The following is a 21,132-nucleotide window of genomic DNA, read 5'->3' as shown; positions in this document are numbered from 1 at the left end:
TTTTATCTCACCTCACCGTTTTCGAAATATAAGCGTTTGAAAATGTTAAATAAAATAATTTAAAATGTATATTTTTTTATGTTTATGACTGAAATATCGAAAACGATGAGGTAAGGTAAAAAATTTCGAGAGTCAAGAAGTCCTTATAATTGTCCAAAATATAATGTCATATGGTTTTCAAATCAAATTATTGGCCAGAATCACAAAATAATTTTTATTTTACGTCAATAATAAATTTTTGGCAAAAACACTTTTTTTTTTAAACGATTGTATATCGAAAACGGCGTGATAAAGTAAAAAATAAGTTTTTTTTGTCAAAAAGCATTTAATATTGTTAAAAATAAAAAGTCATATAGTTTTCACATCAAATTTTTGATCAGAACCACAAAATAATCTTTATTTTCGTCAATAAATTTTCGATAAAATTTGGTTTTTTTTTTTTTTGTAAACGCTTATATATCGAAAACGATGAGGTTTGGTAAAAATTGTAACGAGTCAAAAAATACTTGAAATCGTCCAAATATAATATCTAGTTAATTTCAAATAAAATTTTTAAGCAAAACCATAAAATAATCTTTATTTTTCTCAATAACGAGTTTTCGGAGAAAATTTGCATTTAATTTTTTCAAATGCTTATATCTCAAAAACGGTGCCGTAAGGCAAGAAATGTCAATAATCAAAAAATGCTGGAAATTGTTCATTATATAAAATGCAATATATTTTCAAATGTAAATTAAGAAGATGTGGTGTCTGGAAGTAGGGTACTTCTGACGAGGAAGAGTCTATTCCTTGGTCAAATGCTTTATTTCCTACAGTCATATAACCTCTTAAGAAAAAATAAACACTATATAAATGTTCTTTCATTTTAAGATGGTTTTATAATATACGATAAATATACTAATTATACCATGCATATATGTAATATGCAAGGTATACTAAGTTTAGTCCCAAGTTTGTAACGCTTAAAAATATTGATGCTACCAACGAAATTTTGGTATAAGTGTTCATAAAATTACCTAATTAGCCCATTTCCGGTTGTCCGTCCGTCCGTCCGCCTGTGGGCACGATAACTTAAAAACGAAAAAAAATGTCAAGCTGAAATTTTTACAGCGTACTCAGGACTTAAAAAGTGAGGTCGAGTTCGTAAATGAGCAACATAAGTCAATTGGGTCTTGACCTATGGGTCAGTAGGACCCATCTTGTAAACCGTTAGAGATAGAACAAAATTTTAAATGTAAAATAATAAACAACTTTTGTTTGAAACATTTTTTCGTAAACATCATTGTTTACCCGTGAAGGCGCATATTAGGCGTAAATTGTATAGTACCCATTATATAAATTGTATACGTATGTGCAATGTGATAGAGTAATCAACACTATTTATGCATGGTATTTCAACAATTAACTCAGTCAATTGTTTATTTTAACTTGTTTTAATTAATATTGTTTCAGTATGTGGGTTCACGAAGGACGACATCACAACAATCAAATAACTCAACATCACGTAACCATACTAGTCGTTCAGATGTTTCAGGATGTATTCGTAAGTTCATATTTAATTTATTTTGTCTTCTTGTTAACTTCACAGTATCCTATTTAGTATCTTTTAAGGTAGTTTTAACGACACGAGAAAGTACTCGATATCTTAGAAAGAGAAATAAATTTCTTAAGTAAGCTTTACACTACAAATAAAAATTGCTTACGTATTAAAAATCTGATTTTGTCATATACTTTTTGAGGAATAAAAACCGTAAAAATCGGAACTTTTTAACTCGAAAACTGGAGGGCCTAGAGAAAAATGTCTAAGTACATTTTTGTTAACTTTGACCCCAATTTATTGAAGGATAAAAATTTTTCCGAAGCGATTCGGTTAATATTGCTTATTTGTTAAAAAAAAAATTAGTTTAAACCATATCCTATCGTGTTACTCCACCGGTAATCTGCACTTTTACGTTCAGGAGCATGTTTTAAAACAAAATCCTGCAAAAATTTTCTATACGAAAATTAATCGTGTTCAATGACGGATATTGCCCGATCTAAGGTAAAAATTTATAAAAAAAATATTTTATATTTCAGATTCAGGAAGACATTTTGTATCTACAAGAAATCAACAAAACATTACTAAAATGCTATTATTAATATCATCAGTTTTCATACTTTTAAATTTACCCAGGTAAGAAAATATTTTCGTATTTATTTTAAACAAGCTTGATACCCGCCCGCTTCACTGGGCTTAAAAGTAAAAGCACCGCTTTATAGCGGTGGTTTTTACATATACCCTGGGTTTTTATCATTTATTTATTTATACCTGTGTACAACGTGTTCTGTTATTAACTGCAGAAACCTAACTTCCCAAAATAAGCTCATCAAGAGCAACAAAAAAACTCTTTTCCAAATTTGGATCTGAGCCCTAATTTGGGAGCTACAGGTATGGCAAAAGTTGATAAATTTGATTATTCACTGACTATCATTCGATAACCAGTAGCCAATGATAAGCAGTGAATAATGAAATTTATCAATTTTTGTCATACATGTAGCTCCCAAATTAGGGCTCAGATCCAAATTTGGAAAAGAGTTTTTTTGTTGCTCTTGATGAACTTATTTTGGGAAGTTAGGTTTCTGCAGTTAATAACAGAACACTAATTTTGTCATGAAAATCGTTGTATGGATACAAAAAAATATAGGTATTAAGCTCTTTTTCTAATAATTTTTTTTTTCGATATCTCAAACCATCTCTGACGCTAAGCAAAATATTAAGAATCACCCTAATTGTCAATTTTTGTAGTAGGCTGCGTTCAAAGTTCAGATTTCGGTTAAGTATCTTAAAAAATGTCACCTATCACTCTAAATGAGGGTGTCTTCCTCTTAAATGCGACACACTGTATAATAAACGTGATTAATTTTCTAGGTAATAACTATTCGGAATAATAATTAAAACAATTCATTTATTGATAAGTAATCGAAATGCCTTTCCATTTAAATGGAAAATCACAGTTTAATATTAATATTAAATTGAGTTTCTCTAACACCATACCTCATTTCATACTTACCCTTCATTCAATGATACGCACATTATTATTAATAATAACAAGTGAAAACAAACAATTGACTGAGTCAATTGTTGAAATACCATGTATAGAAAGTATTGATTACGGAATTGTTTGTTTTTTCACATCATGTAAGTAAAGTGAGATAGCCACCCATACATTCAAACACTCATACACACATAACTGATATTCCCATATAATACACTGAAAAAAAAATTAAAATAATGACAACCTCATCCCCAAGTTGGCCGTTTCACATTAAAATAAAGTAAAAAAACTTTCAAATAATTGCCTCACGGTTGGAAAAATTACAGCTAAATATTGGTATTTACAATAGAATGGGATTGCATTTAAAATATGAATTCATTGATACAAAATCACTGAAGTTAAATAAACATAATCATTACTTCTATGAAATAAATTGATTTTAGTTTAAAGTCATGCATTTTATTGATGGAAAATAAAATTGTACTTAGTTGGAATATATAATCATGTAAATAAAGTGAATCGATGAATTAAAAGATATCATACATATCTAATATGTCTTGTCCATATGTGATTGAAGCCAACTACATGAAGATTGTTGTTACTAAATTACAGAAAGTTTGAAATAAACCCATTGATCATTTTTATAATATAAACCATATTTTTGGATTATTTATAACAAGCATCGGTAGCGCTGGCTCAAATCCGACTCGAAGAAATCTAATTTTTTCTTTTCATAAACGTATTAAGAGGTATAAAGCTTTTATTTAAAGATTGTTTAAAACTATGTTGCATATCAAAACAACAATATTTGAATTTTGTTAGACAGTTTATTACTTTCATACAAACAACTCATGCGTTTGTGTCAACTTCAAAACTCAACCCTGTACGGTAGTTCTATCACATTCGTGGCACTATTTGATCTCGCGATGAGGTTGACAAACCTCATATCGTTGGGTATTAAGAATTTTTTGTTCCGGTGTAGGTTCCTATTATACAGTATTCGAACCTAATTTGAGCCCTCAAGGGTAAACAGTGATGTTTTCGAAAAAATGGCTCAAACAAAAGTTGTTTATTTTTTTATAAAAGGGACATTTCTCAAATTTAAACTTTATTCTATCTCCATCGGTTTGAAAGATGAGTTATCTTGTTGTCAGGCGGACAGACTCAAACAGAGAGACATATTTTATCAACAACTATACTAAAATTTTGTTCATTATAGCATCAATATTTTTAAGCGTTACAAACTTGGAACTAACTTTAGTATACCTTGATATATTTCATATACATGGTATAAAAAACATAAAACAACAAATAATACCAGATACATTTTGAAAATAATTGTTATTGTTGTCTAATCAACCATTTTGTCAAATCAAATATGTTCTTTGATGATGTTAAATACAAATTTATAATGAAAAAAAAAATGTCATGCAAAAGATGCGTAAATTAAGCGAATTCCCTCTTAAGATTAATTAAAAATAAAAGTATCACTTGTTCAAGCTGAAACAACATCAATCTGAAGTTTTTATAGCTTGCTCAGGACGTAAACATTCAGGATGAGTTCATAAATGGGCAAGACAAGTCAATTGTATCTTGGGTCCGTAGGACCCATCTTGTACACCGTTAAAGATACAACAAAAGTTTAAGGTAGTATTCTAGTATATGGGAATATCAGTTATGTATGAATTATAATAGGGCTTTTCATTTTAAAATCACGATTCGCATTTGTTTCGTACTAAATGATTTATAACCAATGTGATAAAATGCATAACAAATATCTTCTATCTTAGTCCTACTTATTGCTGTCAGTACGAAAAAATAAACTCTGCACTTGCGCATATGACATGATGAAAAGGTCTATACACGACTGTGGCTACCTAAGAGTGACTATTTCTCTTTACTTACATCACATAAAAAACACACGATTGCGTAATCAAAATTGTCTATACATGGTTTTTTCAATAGTTAATTCAGTCAATTGTTTGTTTTCACTTGATTTTAAAATACGTTTCCATTGATTTAGTATATAGACGATAGCAGCCACGATTATAATTTATTTCTTATTATTTTACACTTTATACTTTTTCATCTGTAATGGAAATTTATTTAATAGCAAAAACGTCAGAATGGAAAATAAAAACTACTAATAAAAATAATCATTACAGTTGAATTTTAAAATATATCGTGTAAAGTTATATTTCAAAGGATATAGAGTTCTCAATTTTCTAATGTTTTCAACGATCGTTAAACGTGATCAAATGATTTTTTTTTTACAATCTCATTAGTACGTATTCTTATAGAAGCAGAACAAAAATAACTAAGGGATTCTTTTCAAATTAATGTTTATTATTCTCTTCGTTGCATGATTTACTTAAACTATTAAGTTTTACAGTTTTAAAATTCGTGATTACTACATAATTGAAACTTCATAAGTTTACCAAACTTATCTCTATAACTTTTTTCGAAAGTATTTTCAAATGAGCAAGCTAATATCTCTTTTAAACACGAGCCGCCATGATATGACATCATATAGGCAAAAATAATATGCATAAAATTACTAATTTGTTGATGGCTTTCATAGTAATTATAGGTTAAGTTACCATCAACTTTATTTATAATAGGAGGCCCAAGAGGGGGTTTGTGTAGTTTGTGTAGTATCTCGATCGCGTCAGATTAAGATATGGGGAGTTTCTTGGACCTTACTTAGTACCTCCATCAAATATTAGCCCTAAATAAGGGGAGACGCGCGTAGGGCAAACGATCAGATTAGTAAAAACGAAATTGCGATAGGTGAATTAACTCGAGCGCGTCAGATTAAGATATGGTACGTTAATTACATAATAAAAAATGTACATTCCAATAATCTGACGATTTAAGAGAGACCCAAGGAAATTGAAGGCTTTCAAAGTTGAGTTACCCGTAGTAATTCGAGCGTGATCAAAATTTTTTCAAATTATTAAATTTTACATTTTTTAGCATGTAATTAACCCACCATATTTTAATCTGACGTTCTCGAGTTAATTCACCTATCGCAATTTCGTTATTACTAATCTGCCCTACGCGCGTCCCTCCTTGTTCAGAGCTAATATTTTGTGGAGGTACTAAGGAATGTCCAAGGAACTCCCCATAGCTTAATCTGACGCGCTCGAATCACTACACAAATCCCCTTTTGGGCTCCTATACTATTATACACATATTAATTACATACACATACAACATGTTCTTTGTACCAATATCAAGTCACCAAAATGGCTGGCAGCGTTTTTGCGAGAATAAAATAGGTTTAAAATTTAATTTAATTTTATGGCAAGAAAGCGTGTTTATTTTGCCGAAATATATTTTTTGTGACTTTTTATTGGGAAAACAACATTTAGAAGTACTTTTTCAAACATAGTAAAATACCTGATTGTATTGAGAGTTCGTAATTCACTGTGCTTCACGTTCCCTTACACGAACATTATATAATATTCTCTTTGTAAATAATATTTAATCGTTTTTTTTTTAATTTTTGTTTCAGTTATGTTGCTCGAATATACGTATTTTTCTTTTTCTCATTATGGGAGGAAGAACCACCAACACAGTTATGGTGTATGCAACAATTTTTCATGCTTCTGTACTATACCAATTTTAGTATAAATTTTTTATTGTATGCTATGTGTGGCATAACATTTCGTCGATGTCTATGGAAAATGATGCGAAAAAATTTGAAAAGTCTGAATAGGACATGTTCAACATCACAAGGGTAAATAAATAAACATTAATTTTACTTAAATGTTATGTTGTAGTAAAACTAGAATTTTTTTTATATTTCGAAAAAATTAGAATCAAGATGAATTTTGAGAATATACCTTTAACGCAGATAACTTGGAAAAAAATCGATCGTTTTCATTGTTTCATTTATAATTTTCATGTGAAACACAATATAAAATTAATTATATAAAATAAGCACTCAGGGTAATGAGATAAAAAACAAAACATATAAATTTTATATTTTTATGTATTTGATGATACCGAGAACCTTTTAACAAGTGTATTTTAGTGTATATGGTAAACTGCAAATACACAGGGTAATTAAATTAATGATAAGGGGAATGATGGCAATGTTTCAATACACTAGCCGTGATAGCGTCCTTTTCTAGACAATGGGTCTTGTAATTTAGAGGAAAGAGGATATTACTGCGAAAATTGTCTGTCTTAACGGCGGCTGGACAATAAAACTTAAATATTTAGGACTTCAGTTCTTTTCAGTTCTGCAGTTCTTTACATGTTAATGTTATAGAAATGTCAAATTAAAATTATTGTAAAACACGAATTAATTAAACTTAATGCATTAAAAATTGTGAAAATAAGAAATCAAATTGCACAAATATTATTTTTCAAATGTAAATTATCATAATTATTTATTTAAATTTGTTAGACAATAATATTAAATTTTCAATGTAAGTCTTAAATGCAATCCATACAATTATATATGCATCCATACAATTCTATAATTAAAGTAGTGTATCGTTACCATGGAAACGAAACTCAAGCACGGAGCGAATACTAAATAAGAGCGATAGTTTAGAGTGTTATTGTGTTTATGTTACAATGGGGTTTCCAAGTTATACGATAGTTCATATCGTGTAGTAGGAGATGATTTTATTCGACTCACAATACGAAGAATTCGAATATTCCTTGAAACACGATAAATTTATGTGTTTTATTCACCATGGCCAACTATTGCAAATGATATTTCGATACTCATTTTCAATTTTCAATTGCATTGTTATATTTTCTGAAAACTGTATGCAATATCAAAAAGTTTACCAACTGCTTTATTTATATATTGAACAGAATCTGAAACATTTTAGCAGAATTCTATACTAAAAGAAAACGTAGTAAATAGGTTATATGAATTATTATGACTGTGAGATAAATGTATATTTATTATAATAATGTCTACATATTATATTTAATAAAAGCTGTTATAGTCTTAAAAAGCAGCAAACAATATTTACATACTGGGTACGTTTTACTTTTTACAAAAAATGGATATGTTGTATTGTATATATTTTCATCATTTACACTCGCTTGGAAATTTTTTGCAGAATCCCGTTTGAAAAATGTTCCTGGAAGTAATATATGGTTAAGGTAGTACGAGTGCCAAGGCAAGTTTAGTCTTGTGGTTGAACTTATTTGTACCTTATTTTCAACTTGTATGATGAATTTTCTTATAACGTCATCAATGTAGACGAAAAATAAGAATACAATTTTGCGATATCAGCCTTGGATTTCGAAATATCGAAAGCTAAATAATTAAACAAAATTTTCAATTTTCTATATTTTGAAAATTACTCCAGATATCGAAAAATTTTATTCTTACTTTTCATCTTATATTGTCAAGTTATAACATCAAAATTGAAATATATATTTTTTTAAATTTGTGTCCCCACTACCGTGCTCATACATCCTAAATTAGTCGGGCACAACGGGTTTTTTTTTTCTTTTCAATAATTTAATAAGGTTTTAACTTTAATTAAAATAGTTTTTTTTTTAATTTCCCCCGGCAAGTTTTGGAAAAATCTATGAAAACATACCATCCATCTACCGTTTTCCTATAAAACCAATGTTAAATATGTCTACTTTGATACATCAGGAACTAAGGTTTTACCAAATAGGTTCCAATACAGTTGAAACTATAAATTTAAATCTAATGCATACTTCTTAATAATCAAATAATAATAATACAATGCAAAACCTTTTGATTTTTTGGATATTTAGTGACCCTCGTGAAGTTGCATACCGCATTTTTGTTCCAGAATATAAACCATATGGTTCGATTGTACTCGCAAAAACATTGTAGTCACAAAAGGATTGTTCCCTCTGAATAATTTTATCCTAGGGACGCCTATGCTCAAGCTTAAAATTTGATTTTAAAATTGAATTCTTGGAGAAAAAACACTTTAGAGTAATATAAATGTTAACATAAGTTTATATTATATTAAAAAATAGGATTTTGTATATAGAAAAATGTATTTATATATAAAAAATGTAAAAAACTAATAACGCCAGGCCCCGCAGCGGCTAGCAAATATTGTATTAAAACAAAAAGATATTCTAAAAATGATTCAATTATTAATTATTAAATCTTTTTGGAAAATTGTATTACAACACTCATAAATTAAGAAATTTGATAAATTTTATTATTGATTTATAATTAGTTATAAATTATTATTTATAATAATTTAGATACAATTTTATATCTAATGAGATAAGTGTGGACATCTATTTACAATTTACAAGTATAAAATGTATTTACAAATCAAAAGCGTAAGAGAAAAATTGAAAAATACGGGTTGTTCGAATCGATGTAATATGCTCCGTAATTTTCAATATCGATTTATATTTTCCATTAAGTCTCATGTTAAACCTTACTTTTAGCCACTTTTTAAACTTAAAATTTAATGAAATTAATTCGATAACAGGATATTTTTCCTGTTTTAAATCATAGAAAATCATTTAAACTATCGCTTTATCATATTGTTTTTAATTTCTCTACTAATATCGTTGACGCATGAACGTCCTTAAATAACATTAATTCATTACAAGAAACAGAATTAAAACAGTTCTATCAGTCTATTTTTTACAATATTTACATGAATTCATTTACAAACAAATGGAACTTGTGACTAATGTTAATGACTTGTATTGAGTGAAATAATACATTATAAACTCAGCTTATGAGTAAGAAGAGTGAATATATAATAACTTGTATACAGAGATGTTTTGTTTCTTATATATGTTACAAGTATTGCGAATGAACCGTTAAATGTCGGCATTTAGTACAGTAAAAGATGTTACAAAAATATGCTAATAAAGGAAAATGAAAGAAACCGCTCGCATTTTGTTAAAACGTCATAGAATATGTTTCTTAAGTGTCAAATATCATTAGTAACGCATGTGTTAGTGGCGCAAATGTTTTTATTTGATAATAAACAATAAACTCTTAATTCAATGGAACGATCAATATTAAAGTTCACTTAAAAATTAGTAACTAAGCAACTTGTATGACGTAAATGTTAGGAGTTTGTCAAATAATCGAAAAATATTTTACACGCATAACGTGTACGTGATTCAAGTTGCCTATTTATTAATTTTGCAAATCAACTTTAACATTAAGCGTTCCATTGAAATAACTATTTATTGTTTATTAACAAATATAAACATTTGCACCACTAACTCATGCGTTACTAATGGTATTTGATACCTAAGAAACACATTCCATGAGGTTTTATCAAAATGCGAGTGGTTACTTTCATTGTCAAACAATTAGGCCAATAAAATTAAACATTGAACGCTACATCGAATAAGGTTTTTATACCATGCATATATGTAATCAGCAAGGTTTAGTCCCAAGTTTGTAACGCTTAAAAATATTGATGCTAAGCACAAAATTTTGGTATAGGTGCTCATAAAATCACTTTTTAGTCTGGTTGTCCGTCCGTCCGTCTGTGGACACGATAACTCAAAAACGAAAAAATATATCAAGCAGAAATTTTTACAGCGTACTCATCACGTAAAAAGTGAGGTCGAGTTCGTAAATGAGCAACATAGGTCAATCTTGTAAACCGTTAGAGATAGAGAAAAAGTTTAAATGTAATAAATGTTCCTTAAAATGTTGCGAAAAATAAACAACTTTTGTTTGAAATATTTTTTCGTAAACATCTCTGTTTGCCCGTGAGGGCATAAATTAGGCGTAAATTGTATAGTATGTACCTATTATATGGGAATATCAGTTATGTATGTGTCATGTATGTATGTATAATGTGACACGAGTAATCAACACTGTCTATGCATGATATTTTAACAATTAACTCAGTCAATTGTTTGTTTTCACTTGTTTTTTTATATGTTTATTTCAATGTAGGATGTATTGTTATACCCTTGTTTTCGACTCGAAAATTTTGACCTCACTACATTTTTTGCCGATTTTGATTCGGAAGGGCGGATTTTTCCTCAAAAATTTTCAACAATTTGAGATAAAACCGGTTTTTATAGGACCAACAGTTTTGGAAATATAGCTTTTCAAAGTTTGTCTATTTTTTCAAGTTACATGATTTTACTCAAAATTTGTACGCCATTAGAGATAGAAAAAAAATTTAATGGTAAAAAATGTTCCTTATACAAAAATTAACAACTTTTTTTTGAGCATTTTTTCGTAAACATCACTAGATTTCGTACAATAACTCATGCTCAATGACGGATTTTGGCGGGTCTATATTATGACTGTCATACTATGTTTGTTATCAACAATTCATTGTAAGCTTTATTGCAAATACGTATTATTTCTATTCTATTCTATATTTGTAAAATTTAATGTTTTTAAGATATTAGGAAATGGTTGTTAACTTGTTATGCGTAACACTACGTCTTTACCACAAAGTTCATTTACCTTAAAAGCTCTTATTTATTACTAGACATGTTTTTACTCGTTTCAATGCTATCACGATTTGTTTACATTTCAAATATTTTTTTGAAAGTTAATTAAAAATATTATACAAATAAGGTATTACTTTTATTTTTAAATGGATTGGTCGTGTAAACACAAAAAATGGCTGTGAATGTTTTTACAAATATTTGATCACCCACTACATTCAAATCAAATATTTCATTACTTTGAACTTTTTATACCATGTATATATGAAATATGCATAGTATATTAAGTTTAGTCCCAAGTTTGTAACGCTTAAAAATAATGATGCTAGGAAAAAAATTTGGTCATAGGTGTTCATAGAATCACCTAATTAGTCCATTTCCGGTTGTCCGTCCGTCCGTCCGTCTGTGGACACGATAACTCAAAAACGAAAAAATATATCGAACTGAAATTTTTACAGCGTACTCAGGACGCAAAATGTGAGGTCAAGTTCGTAAATGAGCATCATAGGTCAATTGGGTCTTGGGTCCGTAGGACTCATCTTGTAAACCGTTAGAGATAGATCAAAAGTTTAAATATAAAAAATATTCCTTATCAAAAATTAAACAACTTTTGTTTAAAACATTTTTTCGTAAACATCATTGTTTACCCGTGAGGGCGCCAATTAGGCGGAAATTTTATAATATGTACTATACTTGATTATCAGTTATGTATGTGTCACATGTTTGTATGTGTTATGTGATAAAGAAATCAACACTGACTATGCATGGTGTTTCAACAATTAACTCAGTCAATTGTTTGTTTTCACTTGTTAAAAATATTTTTATTTTTCAAATTGCAAGTTTCATAAATAAAAAATTTTACAAAGAGAGTTTATTAGTTTGTATTAGACCGTGGGACACCATGGATTTTTTTCAATGATAAATTCATACATAACTTCGTTAGTGACTTCCTTTTGGCGAATCTATCAAGCTTTCCTCTATTATTTTTCTGCGAAAAGGCTACATTTTTGAATCAGCATGTTGTTGTCATATTTGAGTTATCGTTCTGCAAACGCAGCAGGTAATTTCTCGAAACACCATGACCAGTTGATAACATTCATAATTATTAAATAATAAAATATTTTTTCCGACAAAAATACTGCACCGATGTGTTTATATACCATCTCTAGTCGCGGAAACAAACCATAAAAACCGTCGAAAGTTCGAAAAATTTGGATAGTAAGACGGATTTGAATGCGGTTTTCTGCATTCTATTCGTTAGAGCCTCAGGAAATTTTATGACCCAAATTGATTTATAAGAAATTAAAAATATACAATTTGCATAAATACTATGAATTTTATAATTGCATTTTACATTAACCTTAATTATACTTAATTCATAATTCGAATAATAGTGATGAAAATGATACCAAACTTCGAACTGATTTTATAACGAACTTCCAGAAAAACTTTATTCGACGGAGAAGATACCGTTCACCATGGGCATTAGGTACCTCGGAGAACAATTCTGTCACAATCCGAGTAACAAATTTAGAATCATTTTCATCTCTATTAACCGAATTGTGAATTTCGTGTATTTATAGTCAATTTAAAATCCAATTATAAAATGCATATTAATTATGCAAATTGCATATTTTTAATTTCTTATAAATCAATTTTGGTCACAAAATTTCCTGACGCTCGAACATGCCGTATTTTTATTTTTAAATACGTGCATGGTTCACTTTTGCTGAATTCTTCAATAATTATTAATGTTATCAAGTGGTCATAGTGTCAAATTCCCTGCTGGAGTCCCACGGTCTATAAGTTTAAACCTACGCACACTTTCATACGACGGTGAAGTGGGATATTTCATGTAGTTTAACATTTCCCCCTGTTTCTAGAGTATTTTCGTTCATTTCACCGATAATGCATTTTGAGAGGAGAGATCCTAGGCCAAACTAAATTTTTAAAATTAAATAAGAAAAATTAAAATAATTATTATGAAGATATAGTTTAGTGACGTCATTACCCGGTATCACCATAGAGATTACCTATAAAACTTTGTTTTGCTAAAAGGAAATGGGAAAGTCTAGTTTAACATTTTTATGGGTAATATGACAAATTCGACATCAGGCAACTACCGCATTCTAAATCAAAGACATAACTGCAATTGATTCCTATTTACTTACATGAAAAAATTCCAATTTTTAAAACTAATTTATTGCATTAAAAGTCCGGAAAACCTACTGTTTTTAATTTTTTAACAAACGTAAAATTAATTTACAAATTTTTAGCAAGTTTTAAAAGAAAAGTTTCTCTACCCCGTTGATCTCGTTAAGAAAGAAAGTAATTTTTGGTGATTTTATGTAGGTATACACTTTAAACAAAAAAAGAAATCAAGAAAGTGCTTTTAAAATATATTCCAAGAACAAAATTAATTATTCTGTTTTTATTGGTATCCTTTACTTTGCTTAGAAAAGTTTGTTTTTTAAGAAATGTTAAAAGTATGACAGCAAAAAGAATTACGCTTTTTTGTTTTTAAGAAAATACCTACATAATAATACAAGGAGCAAAATAAGGTGGGTGTGAATAAAATAAAATAAACATGAGAATAATAAAATAAACAAAAAATAAAAAAACTTTTAACAAAAAAAAAACCGACTTCAAAAAAATTATTACAAAAAACAAAAACAAATTAATATGCACTAAAAAGTAAAACATAATTGCATATTCTTCTGAAAAACAAACAATAATCAAGTTATTTCTTAGAGTTCTCCTAAGTAAAAATAAAAAATATTAGACTACTTAAAAGTCAATCAAATTATTACGGTAATATAATGCAGTTACAATTATTGCTATTTTTTGAGTCGGAAAATGGAATATTACGCCCGATTGTTCCGGACGTTCTTTAATTTAAAACTACTACTATATACTCCAATCTAGGGTTTCACCTTGGAATCCAACGGAATAAGATGGTGCGTTCAGTTATACGTACCTTAATGCAGGGCCAATAGTATTTAACCGATAATAAAGTGAAAAAACCGTATAAAAGTGAAGGTCAATTGTAAATTCCAGTTTATTATGCGGTTTTTTCCATAATTATCCATTTAATACTACTTAAATAATTATTTAATACCTTATCTTAATAAATATTGACTCAGCACTGAAGTACGTTTAGCTGAGCACTCCACCTTCTGCGCCCTATATTATATAATTTGGTATTTCTTTTGCGGTATTTTTCGAGGTTATATTATAGTTTACAGTACAGAGGGGTTTATGGTTTCGTGACTAACACTCTTACGAAACGAGTGGCTTCATTTCATAAAGGCTATGACGTTTTCATTTACGAAAACTTTGGAAATTGGGGCGTTTTTAATGTGGGAAACGGAAAACATGCCAAGAAAACGACCTATTGAAAAAATTAAACAACCATTTGTTTTTTCTTGAATGCAAGATAATTGAATATTATAAGAGAGAATAATAGTGGCCTACAAAAATATTGGGCCGTTTGGCGTGACCTCCACTCTCCACCCCCAACATGCCGGAAAAGCGAGAGTATTATAATTCATATAGTTCAAATTGAGGTATTTTATGAATAAAAAATGTAGTGGTCGACAAATATATTGAGCTGTTTGTCGTAACCTAAAAAATACAATTTGTTTTCCGTTTTCCACATTGAAAACGACCCAATTTCCAAAGATTTCGTAAATGAAAACGTTGTATGTTACACTGAAGTGAAGCCACTCACGAAGTTTCTTAGTGTGTTGGTCACGAAACCATGACTATTACTGAGGTTTCTGAGTGGCTTGCAAATTTTTCATAAATATCATTTTAAATTAATATTATTATTTTGTCTGATTCCAGAAGCCCGTAAACCATTTAGAATAAGAAAAATAAGTATAAGGTTAATACGCATCATTCCATACAACAACGACTGAACGCCTATGTGATATATAACTAGAATTAGATTGAAATGTAAGTATACATTTATTTATTTATTACACTAGTCGCAGAAACGAAGCACTGAAGTTCAAAAAATTTAAACAGGAAGACGGATTTGCATAAATAATATGCACTTTACAATTGCATTTTAAATTGACCGTAAATATATACTAAATTCTCAATTCGGTTAATAGTGATGAAAATGATTCCAAACTTGTTACCCGGGAGTTTTTTGGGGGTCGCTGAGCAGGAATAACGAGCTTGGACCGATTATATAACGAATTACCCGAAAACTGCAGGAGACGACGGGGATACAGTTTACCCTGGGTACCAGATACCTCGGAGACCAATTCTGACACGATACTCGTGTGCAGCGATCCCAAAAACCCCCGAATAACAAGATTGGAATCATTTTCATCACTATTAACCAAATTGAGACTTAAGTATATCTATTTACGGTTAATTTAAAATTCAATTATATAAAATTATGCTAATTGCATATTTTTAATTTCTTATAAATCAATTTAGGTCACCAAACCTTTCGCTCTAAGGAATCGAATGGAAGAAACAGCATTGAAATCCAGCTTACTGTTCAAATTTTTCGAACTTTGACTGTTTTTAGTGTTTCGTTTCCGCGACTATACGTCTTTTATGTGTATAAAACGTGGTGAAAAATAATTTAATAAAATCGAATAATAATAAATAACAACTCTATAAAACTCAAGATAAGAGTTATTTACAATCATTAAAAGTGAGATACAATATTCTTTTTCTACTTTTTATACTAATTGGTTCACGCTAACTAAGAAAATCTTATTAACTTCTTTTCCTAATTACTAAATAGTACACAATTATGGAGTTTCCTTCAGGTTAATAATGATTAAAACTCAGGAAAATTAGTTATTATAGAAATTAAGTAAGTTATTTTATTGTTTAAATAACAAAAGTTATATTTACCACGTTACTTGAAGCATAAGTTCATATTAAATTAAAACTATACTAATTAAACTTTATTTAGTTTCTTATTGAAAAATTATTGTTTTCACCCCGAAAAAATTTATTTGTGTGAGTGAACCAATAATATTATGAATTTGAATTTGCATTAAGGATGTACGAGCGCCAGGGCAATTTTGGATAGAAGGACTAATTCTTTTTTTTTTTTTTTTTTATTAAAGTTCGACTAAATCTTAATCGATTCTGAAAATTTTAGTGGGGGATGGGGGTTTGCCCAATTATTAAAATAAATAAATGACTTCAAAAGTAGGTATATTTAATGTTGGTCTTATGGGAAAACGGTAGATGGATTATATGTTTTCATAGATTTCTCCAAAACTAGCCGGTAGAAATTAAAAAAAAAAAAAAAAAACAATTTAGACAGTATATAGTCAGTGTTGACGACACATCTGCCACATTACACATACATACTACATGTCACACATACCTAACTGATATTCCAATATAATACATACTATAAAATTTGCGCCTAATTTGCTTTTTTTGTTTTTGAGTTATCGTGTACACAGACAGACGGGCAGACTGACAGACAGACAACCGGAAATGGACTAATTAGGTGCTTTTATGAACACTTATATCAATATTTTTAAGCGTTACAAACTTGTGACTAAACTTAGTATATACCTTGATATATATTACATATATACATGGTATAAAAAGGAAAACCATTTTCCTTACGACGTGGAGAGCGAGCAGCTGCCAATAACTCCTCTATCTTTCATATTTTAGGGTTAATTATTAATTATTATGCAATAAAAGAATTTTCTATATTAGTATTAATAAAAATATAAAATTTAACGATAGTTTTTGCAAAATATTTGGTTGCGGTAACGGATAATGCGGTAAATTTTACATTATAATGAATATTTTCAAAAATGAGTGACATGTATGACACGCAGCTCCGTTTATAAAATCAGTTGAACCCTTCATTATTTATAAACAACACATGTATTTATTTATGTATTACATAAATACTTTCAATATAATAATTAATCATTGTTTTTCTTTGTTTCAGATATTCATGAATAAATAATTACATAAAATACACAAATTGTTTTTGTCTACCTAATTTAGTTAAATATGTTAAATATGTTTGTATTATAATAATCAATGTAAATGAAATCTAGTAAACTAAACAAAAATATCAAATCACATTGTTTTTTTTTTGTATCCTTTTTTTTAGGTTGAGGCTAAAACCTTTTACATTGATTCGATATACTTTGATGCAGAACAATTTCGAATTTTCTGTTTCATAAACAGGACATCAGGTGCTATATAATGATCCCTCAGGCAAGCCAGTGCGCAGAAATTATCCAAGGGAGGGGTTCAAACTTTTGATCGCCAAGTTAGGTCATATAAAGTCAATAAAAACAAGAAATTCTTTTTTCGAGAAATTAATTAGGTCAAAATGTGATATTCAGTCACTGTTTTTAAACAAAAATTGTGTAATGTAAATGGAAAATCACGTGAGTATCCCTAGTTCCATCGCAGATCGTCTTACGTTTATTATTCTGTGTAATTTCTTCAAAAATTATGCGACAAACATTTTGAAATTATGCTATTAATCTAACGCGAAAAGAAAAAATGTTTCATATAAAAATAACTCTTTAAAATTTGTTTATTCAAATGAAATGAATTTTACAAGTTCTTTGACCGCTCTCATACTTTATGTGCAACTGTATATCCCCCATGCCAACAGGAGTAAACAGTATACTATATAAATAGTAAACAGTATAGGAAAAAAAAGAACCTATTAGATAACAGGTGAAAACAAACAATTGACTGAGTTAATTGTTGAAATACCATGTACAGACAGTGTTGATTACTCTGTCACATTACACATGTACCTATACATAAACATAACTGATATTCCCATATAATATATACTATTAAACTTGCATCTAATGTGTGCCTTCGTGAGAAAACAGTGATGTTTACAAAAAAATGTTTCAAACAAAAGTTGTTTATATTTTGATAAAGAACATTTTTTACATTTAAACTTTTGTTCTATCTCTAACGGTTTACAAGATGGGTCCACTTTTTACGTCCTGAATGCGCTGTAAAAATTTCAGCTTGATATCTTTTTTCGTTTTTGAGTTATCGTGTGCACAGACGGACAACCGAAAATGGACTAATTAGATGATTCTATGAACACCTATACCAAAATTTTTTTCGTAGCATCAATATTTTTAAGCGTAATAAACTTGGGACTAAACTTAATATACCTTGATATATTTCATAAATACATGGTATGAAAAAATATGGCAGAGTAAACAAACCAATAGTAATTTCTTGAAAAAACTAAAAGCTTTTAATTTTAGTTCATCACAAAAAAACATTTTTAAATGATATAATCCATTTTATACCATTTTTTATTTAGCATATCAATTTTAAGTATACGTTATACTCCAAGCTAATGAGACATTTGGTTACTTACTTAAATTAAATTGAATTTGAAACGAATATATATGTATATGTATAAATATATTTAACTTTTCAATGGTAAAAAGAGAATGAGGTTGACTACATAAATTTAAAGCCCTGTTATACAGCGTTCTCCGTATAGAGGACGGCTATACTTGTAATTTTTCTTATTTTGACTTTTATGAAAAAAAATTTGGCTTATTCTGAAAAGTATGTAGGTATATTTAAAAATTCTAAATAATGAGCAAGGTAGCCAAAAATTTCAAATCACTATTTTTCATTTTGGTGAACTTTTCGGTAATTTCAAATGTCAAATTAAATTAAATTTTTTTATTTTTTTTTTAATAAATCTTTATAAATTATAGTTCATGTGTTATTCTGATATACAGCTATATTACTGTACAGTTTCATTAAAAACCATTTGCTAGTTTAAGCGTGCAAGCGTAACAAACAAACAAACAAACACACATGTTTACTTTCGCATTTATAATATATATAGATTTCTCTAGCTTGTTTTTAGCGATGGACACCGCACAGTGGAATTCCGCACGGGTCGAGTTAGTTAAATAATAATAGTAAAAAATATCATAATATAGATTCTTGCATTATTTATTTTCACCTCTTCAATGTATAGTGTAGTAAATAAGCCACAAAATACCATCAAATGTGGAAAAGTGGTGGAACAGCTCCGATTTTAAAAATTTTTTGTGTACGTGTTTCTTAGACTTTAGGAACATTCAGCCGCACTAACCTTGGCATAACAGAAAAAATGAGGAAATTAGGGTAGTTTTCTCATCCCCAGAGCATTCCATATAGTGAATCGTCTCTCGAGGGTTTTTGAGGTCGCTGATCATGAATTCAAGGTTAAAAAGCAACTCAATACAGTTGCAATCCCACTAAAACTACCCCTAAAAGTGATAAACAAAAACTTTACTATATTCAAAATTTTGCTTCAGAAATCGTCTCTTGTGGAGCTTTAAGGTTCGCTGTTCATTAATTTAAAGTCAAAAAGCAGTTGAGAATGGTTTCAACCCCATTTAAACTACCCCTAGAAGTGTCAATGATAATAAAAATTGAAAATTCTGAATTTCACCTCGAGAATTGTCTCTTTGTGGTTCTTGAAACGTATTAGTGCTAGGTTAATTTTGACCCCATTTGAAAAGTATGGCCCAAATTTAGTAGAATTACATACTTGGTTTGTAAAAATTGGATAAAATTTAGGTGTAATAGAGCAAAATTAAATATTTTGAATTTTAATGACGTCATCAAGTTCAAAAATTTGATTTTTTTAATAACACAGGCAATTTTGATCCGATCTTATTGGAATTTTTTTGAAACCCACTAATTTTGGGTCATTCTTTTCAGCTGTGATGTCAGTTTTTCGCTAGTTATCACTTATGTGGTTAATTCCGGGACCAGACCTCCACATTCTTGAAATACAATAGAGCTAGGCTAATTTTGATCATAAATTTGAAAAATATGGCCCAAATTTAGTAGGATTACATACTTTGTTTATCAAAATTGGATAAAATTTCGATGTGATAGAGCAAAATTAAATTTTTTGGATTCTGATGACGTCATAAAGTTCAAAAATTCAATTTTTTTAATAACACAGGCAATTTTGATCCGATCTTATTGGAATTTTTTTTGAAACCCACTAATTTTGGGTCATTCTTTTCAGCTGTGATGTCAGATTTTCGCTAGTTATCACTAATGTGCTTAATTCCGGGACCAGACCTCCACATTCTTGAAATCTAATAGAGCTAGGTTAATTTTGATCATAAATTTGAAAACTATGGCCCAAATTTAGTAAGATTACATACTTTGTTTATCAAAATTGGATAAAATTTCGATGTAATAGAGCAAAATTAAATATTTTGAATTTTGATGACGTCATCAAGTTCAAAAATTCGATTTTTTTAATAACACAGGCAATTTTGATCCGATCTTATTGGAATTTTTTTTGAAACCCACTAATTTTGGGTCATTCTTTTCAGCTGTGATGTCAGATTTTCGCTAGTTATCCCTAATGTGCTTAATTCCGGGACCAGACCTCCACATTCTTGAAATCTAATAGAGCTAGGTTAATTTTGATCATAAATTTGAAAACTATGGCCCAAATTTAGTAAGATTACATACTTTGTTTATCAAAATTGGATAAAATTTCGATGTAATAGAGCAAAATTAAATTTTTTGGATTCTGATGACGTCATCAAGTTCAAAAATTTGATTTTTTTAATAACACAGGCAATTTTGATCCGATCTTATTGGAATTTTTTTTTAAACCCACTAATTTTGGGTCATTCTTTTCAGCTGT

At 29.0% G+C, this 21,132-nt stretch overlaps 1 protein-coding gene across 1 annotated transcript in view; it reads left to right on the top strand.

Annotated features, from left to right (window-relative positions):
* The window catches only part of LOC123297999 (thyrotropin-releasing hormone receptor), a gene marked incomplete at its 5' end in the record, with an annotated part of 106,066 nt that extends 90,681 nt beyond the window's left edge, over positions 1–15,385 (top strand). Inside the window, 4 exons of the mRNA XM_044879849.1 lie at positions 1,453–1,543; positions 2,077–2,173; positions 6,553–6,777; positions 15,300–15,385. Coding sequence (XP_044735784.1) covers positions 1,453–1,543; positions 2,077–2,173; positions 6,553–6,777; positions 15,300–15,309 — 423 coding nt within the window. The remainder of the gene's footprint in view (positions 1–1,452; positions 1,544–2,076; positions 2,174–6,552; positions 6,778–15,299) is intronic.
* Between the last annotated feature and the right edge of the window lie 5,747 nt (positions 15,386–21,132).

Source organism: Chrysoperla carnea, chromosome 4 (assembly GCF_905475395.1).
Source record: "Chrysoperla carnea chromosome 4, inChrCarn1.1, whole genome shotgun sequence".
NCBI classification, from domain to species: domain Eukaryota; kingdom Metazoa; phylum Arthropoda; class Insecta; order Neuroptera; family Chrysopidae; genus Chrysoperla; species Chrysoperla carnea.
The sequence above is the reverse complement of the archived record's forward strand: the minus strand, read 5'-3'. Positions and strand labels throughout refer to the sequence as shown.